The sequence below is a fragment of the Elephantulus edwardii genome, unplaced genomic scaffold (assembly GCF_000299155.1).
Source record: "Elephantulus edwardii isolate Elephantulus edwardi_28Jun2011 unplaced genomic scaffold, EleEdw1.0 scaffold00192, whole genome shotgun sequence".
NCBI lineage: Eukaryota > Metazoa > Chordata > Mammalia > Macroscelidea > Macroscelididae > Elephantulus > Elephantulus edwardii.
Window position 1 is genome coordinate 3,247,237 of NW_006399942.1, and position 12,557 is coordinate 3,259,793.

The 12,557-nt window shown below is 39.0% G+C and overlaps 1 protein-coding gene across 1 annotated transcript in view; it reads left to right on the forward strand.

Moving 5' to 3' along the window:
- MOB1B (MOB kinase activator 1B) overlaps positions 1 to 12,557 on the forward strand; it is a 38,833-nt gene that overhangs the window by 17,815 nt on the left and 8,461 nt on the right. Inside the window, exon 3 of the mRNA XM_006896848.1 lies at positions 3,122 to 3,215. Within this exon, the coding sequence (XP_006896910.1) occupies positions 3,122 to 3,215 (94 nt within the window). The remainder of the gene's footprint in view (positions 1 to 3,121; positions 3,216 to 12,557) is intronic.

The following is a 12,557-nucleotide window of genomic DNA, read 5'->3' on the forward strand; positions in this document are numbered from 1 at the left end:
AAGAGTGCCTTTTTTGTGTTTTACTTACTGTACAAAGACTTTTTTTTATACTGTATCATAGCAAATTATGGCTAACAGTAAGAAGAATGGGAATCCTAGAACATTTAATTGTTTCATGTGCAACCTATAACCTAGACCAAGAAGTTGTGAGAACAGAGTAAGGGATCACTGTTGCTATGTGCTGTTGAGTCACCTGCGACCCTATGCACAGCAGTTCTCAATCCTGTCCTGTCCTGAGCTAGTCTTACTAATTCCGACACACCAACCCCTATTGCTGCAGTGACTATATCAGTCCATCTCATCTGTGGTCTTCCTTTCCTGCACTGTCCCTCCACATAGTCTAAAATTAAGAAAGGTGTGCATCAGAGTTGTATCCTTTCACTATACCTATTCAACCTGTATGCTGAGCAGAATTTTCAAGAAACTAGACTCTGTGAAAGAGGAATGTGTCATCAGGATTGGAGGAAGGTTCATCAGTAAACTTCATAATGCTGATAACATAACCTCCCTTGTTGAAAGTGAGGAGGACTTGTAAAACTTGATGCAGAAGATCAAATGCTGCAGCATTCAATATGAATTGCATCTCAACATCAAGAAACCACAAGCACTCACCACTGGACTGATAGGTGACATAATAGGTGGAGAAAAGATTGAAACTATCAACAACTTCATCTTACATGGATCCACAATCAGTACACTTGGTACCAGCAGTCAGAAGCTCAGGAGACATACTGCATTGGAAAAGTCTGCAGTCAGGGACCTCTTCAAAGTATTGAGGAACAGCAGTGATACTAGTTTGAAGATTAAGGTGCACCTGATTCATACCATGGTCTTTTCAAGTCACTTGCTCTGCTGGTGAGAACTGGACAATGAAAATGAGAGAAGAAAAATTGATACCTTTGAACCGTGGTTTTGGAGAAGAGTGCTGAATATCCCATGGACTACCAAAAGAACAGCTATGTCTTGGAGATGCTACAGCCGGAGTACTTCTGGAGGCAAGGGTGGCAAAGCTTCGTCTTACATACTTTGGGCATGTTGATAGAAAAGGCTGTTCTCAGGAGAAGAATATTGTGCTTGGAAAGGTAGAGGGACTGTGAAAGAGAGGAAGACCTTCAACCAGATGGACTCAGAGAGACTGCCACAGTGGGCTCAAGTGTATCAGAGATTGTTGAAGATGGCACAGGATATGACAAGATTCATATCTATTGCTCATACAGTTACTATGAGTTGTACTTAGGAGCACCTAACAACAACAGTGTTCATTATATATGTTGGATGTTACGTGATTTGGACACTGTGGGAACACCATACTAAAAACTTTTGGGAGAAAGTGTCGCCAGGCAGCCTGGACTTAGCAGGATTTTCCTTACCAGTGAGTTGGCATAAAATACATTGCCAGTCTCTTGTCTTCTAGTCACCATGACTCCTTCTGACATCCACCTGAAAGAGCTCGAGAAACACACATAAAGCCAGGCTTTTGAGTTGATCCTAAGCCCACTGGCAAAAGAACTTGTTTCAGAATTACCCTTTTCCCCTCCAAAGAAGAAAGATTTTTCTCTGGAGGAAATTCAGAAGAAGTTAGAAGCTGTAGAGACTCAAGCCTCATGAAGAAGGGATCTTGAAGCAGCTTGCTGAGAAATCAGAGTATGAGAAAGAAGTGCTTCAGAAAGCAATAGAAGAAAACAACTTCAGTAAAATGTCAAAAGAAAACCTGACACAAAAAGTGTATACCAACAAAGAATTGAGAGGCACAAAGGTTGCTAAACTATAGTTTATGAGAAAAGGGCAAGCACATTGAAGAAGCATGGAAGAAAAAGAATTGAAAGAGCCTGGTGATTAGATCAAAACCTACCAATTTGTTCTGAGAACTGACTTTCTCCCCTTCCCCTTCCTTAATATCCAAAGATGGTGCTGGCCAGTGTCTTTCCCTCCCCCCTTTGACAAATATTCTAGAAGTTGATATAGAACTGTATAAGTAGACCCACACTATAAGATGCTGGTTTAGGGACTAAAGGGGAGAAACTGAAAAAATTGGGAAGGATGTGCATCAAGGATGTGTCCTATCTCCATATCTTTTCAACCTATATGTGAAACAGATTATCCAGGAGGCTGGGCTCTATGAGGAGAAATGTGGCATCACAATCAGAGGTAGACTCATCAACAATCTGCATTATGCAAATGATGCATAACCTGCTTGCTGAAATGAGGAGGACCTGAAACGCTTTCTGCAGAAGGTCAGGGACTACATCCGTCAATATGGATTGAAGCTCAACATCAAGAAAACAAAACTTCTCACCACTGGGTAGATTGGCCACATCATGATAGATGGTGAAGAGATTGAGATTGTTGACAGCTTCAGTTTGCTTGGCTTTACAATCAACACTCTGGGTACCAGCAGCCAAGAAATTAAAAGACTAATTGCATTGGGAAAGTCTGCTGTCCGAGACCTCACCAGAGTACTGAAGAGCATTGATGTCAGTTTGGAGACCAAGGTGTGCCTGATACAGGCCATGGTCTTTGTATTAACTTGCTATGCATCAGAGAGCTAGCTGGACAATGACTAGGAATGTTAGAAGGAGAGTTGATGCCTTTGAGCTGTGGTGCTGGAAAAGGGTATTGCATATAACGTGGACTACTAGGAGAGCAAACAAGTTTGTCCTGGACAGGGTGAAGCCAGGCAGCTCCTTGGAGGCAAGGATTCCGAAGCTTCATCTGACATACTTTGGACATGTTGCAAGCTGGAATCAGTGCTTAGAGAGGGATGTCATGCTTGGGAGGGTAGAGGGACAGTGCAGGAGAGAAAGACCGTCGATGAGATGGATTGATTCAGTGACTGGGATAATGGGGATAGGTGTGTCGGAGACAATATGATTGGCAAGGGTTAGAGCAGGATTTAGGGCTGTTGTACATGGGGTCACTATGAGTCACAGATGACTCGATGACACATAACAACAACAATCATATATCTTGATAAACAGAGACACTTCATAGCAATTAATATTGTGATAATTGTATGTGTGTTTTTCTGAGAGAAAACTACTGGTAAACTAAGATTATTCTTGAGTGAAAGGGAAATCTGATTTTTATTTTAACCGCTGTTTTACTAATATTTGCTTTGCAGCTGTGGACTTCTTCAATCAGATCAACATGCTCTATGGAACCATTACAGATTTCTGTACAGAAGAAAGCTGTCCAGTGATGTCAGCAGGCCCAAAGTAAGACATATTTATGACCTGTTTCTCATCTTTTTTCTTTCATCATTACTAGATAATAAGAAAGTTTATTATAATGTAAAGAAGTTTCTTAACAGCTTCTCAAGTATTTCACCAATTTCAGTATATCCAGGCCAGATTTCTTAGCTTAAGCATTATGACCTTCCCTATATTTTACCCTTTTCCTGATTACTTATGGTTATATGTTCTGATACATATATATAAACTTTATTTTAGAGCATATTCTTCCTCCAATGTATCCAAACCTGACTATTGAGGATATCTTGCTCTTTTGTTTATTATCTTACAGTGTTCTTAAAATTTGCTTATTTTTTCCCTGTTAGTTATGTTTCTTCTCTGTCACTTTATTCATTATCCATCATTGATTTTTTATCTCCACAGCCAAATACCTTTGCGTAGTCAGTAAAAACACAACCCTAAGTACCTTTTTGGTATTCCCTGCTTTCAGCTAAGAGCCATATGACATCAACAATAATATCCATTGTTCTAGAGCTTTTCCTGAATCCAGCTTTGATTTTTGGCAGTTCTCTTTCAGTGTACTGTCTCGTCATTTTAAAATAATCTTCAGTAAGATTTTTGTTGCATATAGTATTAACGATTTTCTTTGATAATTTCCATGTTCTGTTGGATTACCTTATTTTTGGGAATGAAAACAAATATCTTCTAGTCAGTAGCTGTCTTCCAGATATCATGGCATACACTGATGAACACACCCAAGGCTGTATCTTTTTGCTGAAATAACTTAGTTGGTATTTATCATTTCCTGGACTCTCCTTTTTATCATGTGCCTTCTGTGAAATTTGGACTTCCTCCAGTACCATTGATTCTTGATCTTATATTACTTCCTTAAATGGCTCAGCATCTTTCTGAGTACAGTGACTCTGTATTCCTTCCATCTTCTTTTAATGCTTCATGTATCATTCAATAATTTGTCCTGAGAATCCTTCAGTATTGCAACTTGAAGCTTATCTTTGTTCTTCAGTTCTTTTCAGCTTGAAAATGTGCAGCGTATTATTCTCGTTTGGTTTTCTAACTTCAGATCTTTGCATACTTCATTATAATACTTTGTCTTCTCAGACAGCCCTTTGAAATCTTTGTTCAGCTTTCTTATTTCATCATTTCTGCCTTTTCCATTAGCCTTTCTGCCATTAAGAGCATGTTTCAGAGTGCCTTCTGATATCTCTTGGTTTTTTCCTTCTTTTTAATGGTCTTTGATTTCCTCATGGATAATGTCCTTGAAGTTAGCCCACAACTGATCTGAACATTAGTGTTCATTGCATCAGATCAGTTCTTCTCATGGTTTTTAAATTCAAGTGAGATAAATTCAAGATTGTACTTTGGCTCTTGTGGGCTTGCTTTCATTTTCCTCAGCATAACTTAAACTTGCATCTGAGTAACTGATGGTCTGTTTTGTAGTTGGAGCCTAATTATTCTATTTATTTATTTTATAACAATATTTTCTATTATATAATTGTATATGGTGGGAGAAGGATGGTCAATCTCTTCCTGTTTGATTAACTGCCTCTGAAAACCTGCCAGAGGTTTAGCTGTGGGTTGGGTGATTCCATGGTACTCAGCAACAACAATGCCATTATTTACAGCATTCTGTAAAAACCTCCCTGCACTCTCCCTTTCCCTACCTCTTTCCCATCCATTTGCTATTCTCTGCTCCCTCTCTCACCACTCTTGGACTTGTTTTAACCTCTGGTATTTTCTCTACCACCTTGTTCACAGACATAATCAACTTGATTCTTGTGTATTCTGCTAGGTGAGTCCATACATATAGCCACCATTTATGTTTTTTTAAAAGATTCTTGCAATGAATAAAATGCTTGGTTGTACACAATTCTGTCATTCAATCTGTATACTGATCAAATAATTCAAGAAGCTAGACTATATAAAGAAGAATGTGGTATCAGGATTGGAGAAAGCTTCATCAACAGCCTGCATTGTGCAGATGACACGACCTTGCGTGCAAAAACTGAAGAAGACTTGAAGCTTTATGAAGAAAAGCAAAGAATTAGCCTTCCATATGAAGTACACTTAAACTTTAATAAAATGCAAATTCTCATCAGTGGACCAATAGGCAACATCATAATGTGGAGAAAAGATTGACATTATCAAGGATTTCATTTTACTTGGAGCCATAATCACCACCCATGATAGCTGCTGTTGAAAAATCAAAAGTCATGCCTCTTTGGACACATCCACTGTCAAGAACCCCTTTTTTGTTGTTGTTGTTGTTTGGCAGACATCAAAGTGGCCCAGCATATTAGTGTTTTTAATATGCCAAAGAGGGGCCTTGGAAGGTGGTTCCTGCTTGCCACGCAGCTGGAGTCGTGTTGGGTACCCTGGGGTTGATTTCCGACCTATTTGCAAGCCGGAGTGACGGAGTAGAACAGCCCCAGAGGGCTTGCCAAGCTGCCGTCTTGAGCAAGCACGTTGCAAGGTCTTTCTTCAGTGAAAGTGCTGGTGGCTTCCAGTGGCCAAGCTCTCCTCAGCAGCAAACACTTAACTGTTGGGCCACTGAAACTCTAAAATGTCAGACCCGTTTCCCTGTGTCCATTAGGACTCAGGGAAACTCTCCATTGGACTTTGTTGTTGTTGTTGTTGTTGTTGTTGTGTGCTATCGAGTCAGAACCTACCCATGGTTGACCGTGCAGTGCATTTTCAGATGCAGTTAATCGCCTGGGAGGAGATTATCCATCTTTCTCCCGAGGAACAGCTGGTGGATTGAACCATGTGCCTTTGGGATTGCGGTGCACCTTCTTCCCAGAACAAGGCCACCACAGCTCCTTGTCGGATTATGGATAGATAGTGCCCAGCTGTTAACACCAACTGCATGCATTTGGGACCACAGAACACCATGGTTAGGAGAGACCCAGCTGCTCACATCACTGGTATATTTTCCTCTGTTGTCCTCTGTCTGTGGGAGGGTCATCTGTGCACCCAGCTTGCACACTGCAGATCAGAGCGGTGACATCCAACTCCTGGTCCCTTTCCACCATGAGAAGAGTTGCCAGAAGCCAACCTTAGTGACCTCGCTGCCAGAATTTTTTCCCCTCCTTCCAAACCTTTGAGCAAATGCACCCTTTCGAGAACCTTCTTTTCTGTCCCGGAGAAGGAGGGAAAGGCTCAAGAACCTCTTTAAAGGGTTAAAGAGCAAGGGTTTCAGTATAAAAATTTAAGATATTCCTTACACAAGCCTTGGTATTTCCCTTGCCTCTCAGTTGCTTCATATTCACCTGTAATTTAGACAGTGAATAAAACAGAACAGGAATCAGTGCCTCTGAATCATGGTATTGGAGAAGAATATTGAATATATGATAGAATGCCAGAAGAATAAACTGCTCTGTCTTGGAGGAAGTGAAACCAAGGTGCTCCTTAGAGGCAGGGATGGTGAAACCACTCCATTTACTTGAGGCACACTGTCAAGTGGCACCATTCTTTGAAGAAAGGTGCGTTAGGGGATAAAAGGAAGACCATCAGTGAGATAGTTTGACAGAGTGACTACAGCAGTAGGATTGAGCATTGTGGCGATTGTGAAGACAATGCATGATAGGACAAGATTCATTCTATAGTTCATAGGCAGTTGTGAGTTGTAGTTGACTCAACAGCATCTAATAACATCCTCCTGTCATCTTTTGTTAATATTTTTAAAATCTTACTTATTTTGGGAAACAACAGAAAGAATTAATAAGACAAGAAGTTAGTTGTTTGGAAGGGTAGATAAAATAGAAAAGCCCCTGGCAAATCTAACAAAGGAAAAGAAACAGAAGGTGTACATAACTTGAATAAGGAATGAAATGGATGATGTCATAGCAGAACCAATGGATATGAAAAGGATAACAGTAATAGGATACTTTAAAAAAGTATATTCCAATAAATTTGAAAATTTTAGAAGAAATGAACAAATTTTTAAAAACTTTCTAGCTATATATACTTGTATTGAAGAGTGTAGTTTTGGAGCTTCTTCAGTAAGTGTCATCTGCATAATATAAGTTGTTGATGAATTTTCCTCAAATCCTGATAATACATTCTTCTTTATATAGTCCAGCTTCTCAAATTATTTGCTCAGTATACACATTGAATGGCTATGGAGAAAGAAAACAGCCCTTACCTACAAACACCCTTTCCTGATTTTAAACCATGCAGTATGCCCTTACTGTTTAAACAACTGCTTCTTCGTTTCCCATTCTTCTCAGTGTTATCCATAATTGCTTAGGATCCACACAGTCAAATGTTTTTTGATGGTCAATAAATACAAGTAAATATCTTTCTGTTACTCTATACTTTCAGCCAAGATCCATCTTACATCAGCAGTGATACCTTTGGTACCATGACCGCTTCTGAATTCAGCTTGATTTTCTTGCAGTTCCCTGTGTATATAATGTTCCAGCCATTTTAAAATAGTCATCAGCAAGATTTTACTTGTATGTGATATGAATGATGTTTGATTAATTTCAACAGTCTAATGTATCACCCTTCATGGCAATGGAAACAAATAGATCTCTCTGGCCAGTTGGCCAGGTAGCTAGCTGTCTTCCGTACTTATTGGCAGAGAGTGGTGAGTCTAGAGTTGCATATGTTTCCTAAAACACCTCGGATGGGCAGTTTCCCTTGGTCTGTCTCTCTCCAGACTAAGGAATCCCTCCTGGGAGCCTCCTTAATAAACCTGCTCTAGCTTTAAAAAAAAAAAAAAGACCACCTCAAATGGTATTATTTCATTAATTCCTGGGGGGCCTTTTTTGTCAATGCCTTGAGGGAAGCTTGGACTTCTGTCTTTAGCACTGTTAGTTCTTTATCACATGCTGCTTCCTGGAATGGTCCAGTGTCACCTAATTCGTTTTGTTATTGTAACTCCTTCTATTTTCTTTCAGTGCTTCTTGCATCATTTAAGATTTTACCCATAGAGTCTTCCAGTGTTGGAATTTGAGGTGTGAATTTGTTCTTCAGTTTTTTTCATTGAAGAAATGGCAAGGATGTGCAGCTTTTTTTTGTTTTCTAACTCCAGTTTATTGAACATTTCACTATAAAACTTTGCTTTGTCTTCTCAGGCTGCGCTGTGACATCTTTGGTCAGCTTTCTTTCCACAACATTCCTTGCCATTTTTTTGGCTTATTTTTGTTCCAGTTCAGTTTTCAGATTCTGTTGTAATCTGTCTTGGTCTTTTCTTTCTCATTTGTCCTTGTAATAACTTTTTAAATTTCTTCATAAATGATCTCCTTGATGTCATACAGCTCACTTGGTTTTTGGTGATCCCCCGACTTGCTTGTTTTTTTGCTATTAGTGTGCAGTGTATCAAATCTTGAGATGGTTTTTTAACTCTATTGAATACACTTAAGGTCATATTTTGGTCTTTATGAACTTGTTTTCATTTTCTTCACCATCAGTTTTAGCATGGTGAATAATGCTTCTATGAACAGTGGTGTACAAGTCTCCGTTTGATCCTCAGTTCTCATTTTCTTTTAGTATATTCCAAGCAGTGGAATAGCTGGGTCATACGGAATTTCTACGTTCAGCTTTCTGAGGAAACACCAAACTGCCTTCCACAGTGGTTATACCATTTTACAATCCCACCAACAGTGTATAAAAGTTCCTATCTCATCACATTGTCTCCAACATTTATTACTCGTTGTCCTCTTAAACTTTGCCAGTGCTACTGGGGTGAGATCATCAATTTTAATTGCATATAAGTAGTGGATGGTCTGTTCCATTGTCAGCCCCTGGTCCTATTTTTATTAGTGATATTGAGATTTTTCTCCTATCTCTTTCCATACATAGATTCAGTCTCATATGTAACCCTTCGGGTAAGGTCCATGTGTATAGTTACTGTTTAATGTTTTTTTTAAAAAGGTGTTTGTAATGAATAAATCTTTGATGTACAAAATTCTGTCATTCAGTCTCCAGCCTCTTTTCTGTCATCTAGTCCATTTTTTTCAACTACCAGTCCTTCTTTTTTCCAACTTATGCATTCCAGTTACCAATTATTAATGTATCTTCAGTCAGTTTTAGGTGGCTGTCATCGGTTGTTAGGTACAGCCAAGTTGTGTGCGACCCTGTGAACAAAAGATCTGAACCCTGTTCTGTCCTGTGCCATCCTCACACTTCCTGATACATAAGAGCCCATTGCAGCAGTCGCCATGTCAGTCCACCTGATTAAGGGTTTTCCTCTTCCTCGCAGACCCTCCACCCTTCTGGAACAGAATCATGTCCTTCTCCAAGAAATAGCACGTCCTAACAACATGCCCAAAGTATGTCAGACAAAGCCTCATCATTTTTGCCCCCAAAGAACATTCCACCTGCACCCTCTTCAAGTAGAAATCATCAATTTCTTTATTTTTATTTTAGGATGGCATATATTTGAATAACAGTTGCATTAACAGATCTTCCTTGAAGGTGTATGGATAGTATTCTAACATAGCACTGTACTTTAGGATATATCTTAAAATGCTCTTTTTTGAGAATAAGTGCAGCACCATTTTGCTTCAATTTGTCATTCCTGGCATAGTAGATCATATGATTTTCTGATTTAGAATGGCCAATACCAGTCCATCTCAGCTCACCAATGCCTTAATGTTGATCTTTATGCATTCCCTTTCATTTTTAACAACTTTCCTTTTTCTTAGATTAAAGCTTCATACAGTCCATAATTCCAATTATTAATGGATGTTTTCCCTCATTTTGATCTTGCCACATTGGGTAAAGTGTTATTCCATAAGCATCATTATGGTAGGCTCCGCTTTGAGGAGGCATCCCTTTCCCCACTTGCATTTTAAATACCTTCCAATTTCAGGGACTCATTATTGGCACTATATCCAATAGTGTTCTTCCATTATCTATAAAGTTTTCAATGGCCTGTTATTTCAGAAATGGATGACCAGACCTGCTTCTTAGTCTAGAAGCTCAACTGGTACCTGTTAACCATGGGTAACCCTCTGGTAGATGGGCAGTATAACTTCTAGCATCATAGCTGCATGCAGGGTACCACAAACAGTATGACAAGCTGACAGATGAGTGCTGATATTAACTATTGTTCAGTATCATCGTGTTAGAGCTGACTCGTAGCAAGGTTTTCAGAGCCAGTAAATCTTATGAGGAAAATGCCCATTTATCTCCTGTGGAGCATCTGGTGGATTGAAACCATGTGCCTTTGAGTTGGCAGTGCAACTCCTTGCCACTACGCCATCAGAACTCCCTTAACTATTATTGGACAAATGCAGAGCAAAACAACGAGATATCTTCTTACAACAGCAACCATAGCAGTTCTTAAAAACAGCAAACAAATGCTGGTAAGGGTGTGGGGTGAGTGGAATTTTCATAGACTGCTGGTGGTAATATAAAATAGGGCACCCACTGTGGAAAGCTGTTTGGTGACTCATATGAAAGTTAGTAATAGAAATAACATGATCCAACAATCCAACTACTTGCTATGTAGTCTAAAGAAATAAGAGCTGTGGAAACTAATATTTTTACACCTGTGTTTAGCTCTGGTAGCCTAGTGGGTTGCATTGCCATCCCAAGGGCATATTATGCTTGAGAACCTAAGGGAAAACCTACTGGAAGGTTAATTATGAGGTGATCTCAAGGGCAGTGAGTTGAGAGTTGATGTTTGTTGCAGTATTATTTACAAATAGCATAGAAGTGGAAACGACCCAAGTGTTTGTCAGTGCACAGAAGGCTAAAGAAAGCACATTACATGCATAAAATGAAGTATTATGCAATACAAAAGAATGATAATAATATGTGAAACAACATACAGCATCGATGAATCTAGAGGAAATTATTTTGAGTAATCTAAGTCTGTCACAAAAGGATACTTATTGTATCCCTCACTAACTGCTGTGGAGTCAGAAAGAACTCATAACTGACCCTCCAGTGGGTTTTAGGGAGGCTATAACTCTCATACAAGGAAATTCCCCATCTTACTCCACTGGAGTGGCTGGTGGATTTGAACCATCAGAGGTGGTGAACCATCAGAGGTGGTGGCTTTGGGTTAGTAGCACTTCTTACAGACTAAGAAATCAGAGCTTCATACTTATGGTATAAGACTACCATTTAAAGCTAGTAAAGGTTTACACACCAATAAAATCATTCTAGGATAGTTAGCAGGAATGAGAAAGGAAAGAGAGAAGGGAGCAAAATAGATAGGTTGCATGAAGGGAGAGGTAATAGTATTAAAATAAGAGGTTGAAAGGGAGCTCTGGTGGCCTAGTGGTGAGAAGCTGCACTGCAATCCCAGAGGTATGTGGTTCGAATCCACCAGATGCTCTGCTGGAGAAGGAGGGTCAATCTCCTCCAGTACCAGTCAGATCTGATTTGACGATACACACACACAAAAATAATAAAATTAAAGAAATAAAATATTTTTTAAAAAAATAAAGAGGTTGATCAGACATTTATTAGTTACAGTAATGTAAAAGAAAAAGTGTTTGAGTGATTTAATGAAAACCATTATGATTTGTAAACTTCACTCAAATAAAAAGGAAAAAATAATGTACCCTGCTGACTTAGGTGAAAAAAAGAACAGATACTTGACTTTATGGCCATTTGAAACTGTAACATCCATTGAAACCCATTAATTAGTGTCTAACCAACACCATTCATTATAGACAAGACTTTTATTTCATCTTTTCCCCATGTGCATTCTTGTAGATAAGTGTTCAGCAGACAAATTCACACCCTGTATTTCCCTAGACAGACCTCTGTCTAGGTATCTTTTGGTGCTTCCTTAACTTATTAGAAATTTCTGGCTTGAATTCTATTAATTTCCTTAATAAGTCTAGATCTAGCAAATCAGGAAAGAAACCAGTACAACAATAACAACCAGAAACATCTAATTTTTATTAGCATTACTGATGTTGAAAGTGTATCCCATGTGAAAATAATTTTTTAATCTTGCAAATTACATATTTATGCATTTAGAATTGAAATAGCCCTGAGTTCTAAAAAAGCAAACCTTTCAGAGTTTTGTTTTTGCTTGCATTTGTATATGTGTACTTAATTAAGGCTGTAAGAACATCCCAGCTCTCTTGTACTAAAGTTGAATCTGACTTATGGCAGCCCTCTGTTGGCATTTTAATGCTGTAAATCCTAGGGGAGGAGACTGTCCATGGAAAAGACTGCCTGTTGTTAAAGCTTTTATTATTTTGTGCCGCTGAATTGCTGAGTTGGAGCTGACCCTTCTGTGAGTTTTTGGAGGCAGGTAATTGCACAGGAGGAGATTTCCCATCCTCCTGCAGAATAGATGGGGGATTTGAACTGTGTACCTTTGGGATTGTGGCATAATTCTTAGACCACTAGGATACCAAAGAACTCTTTTTT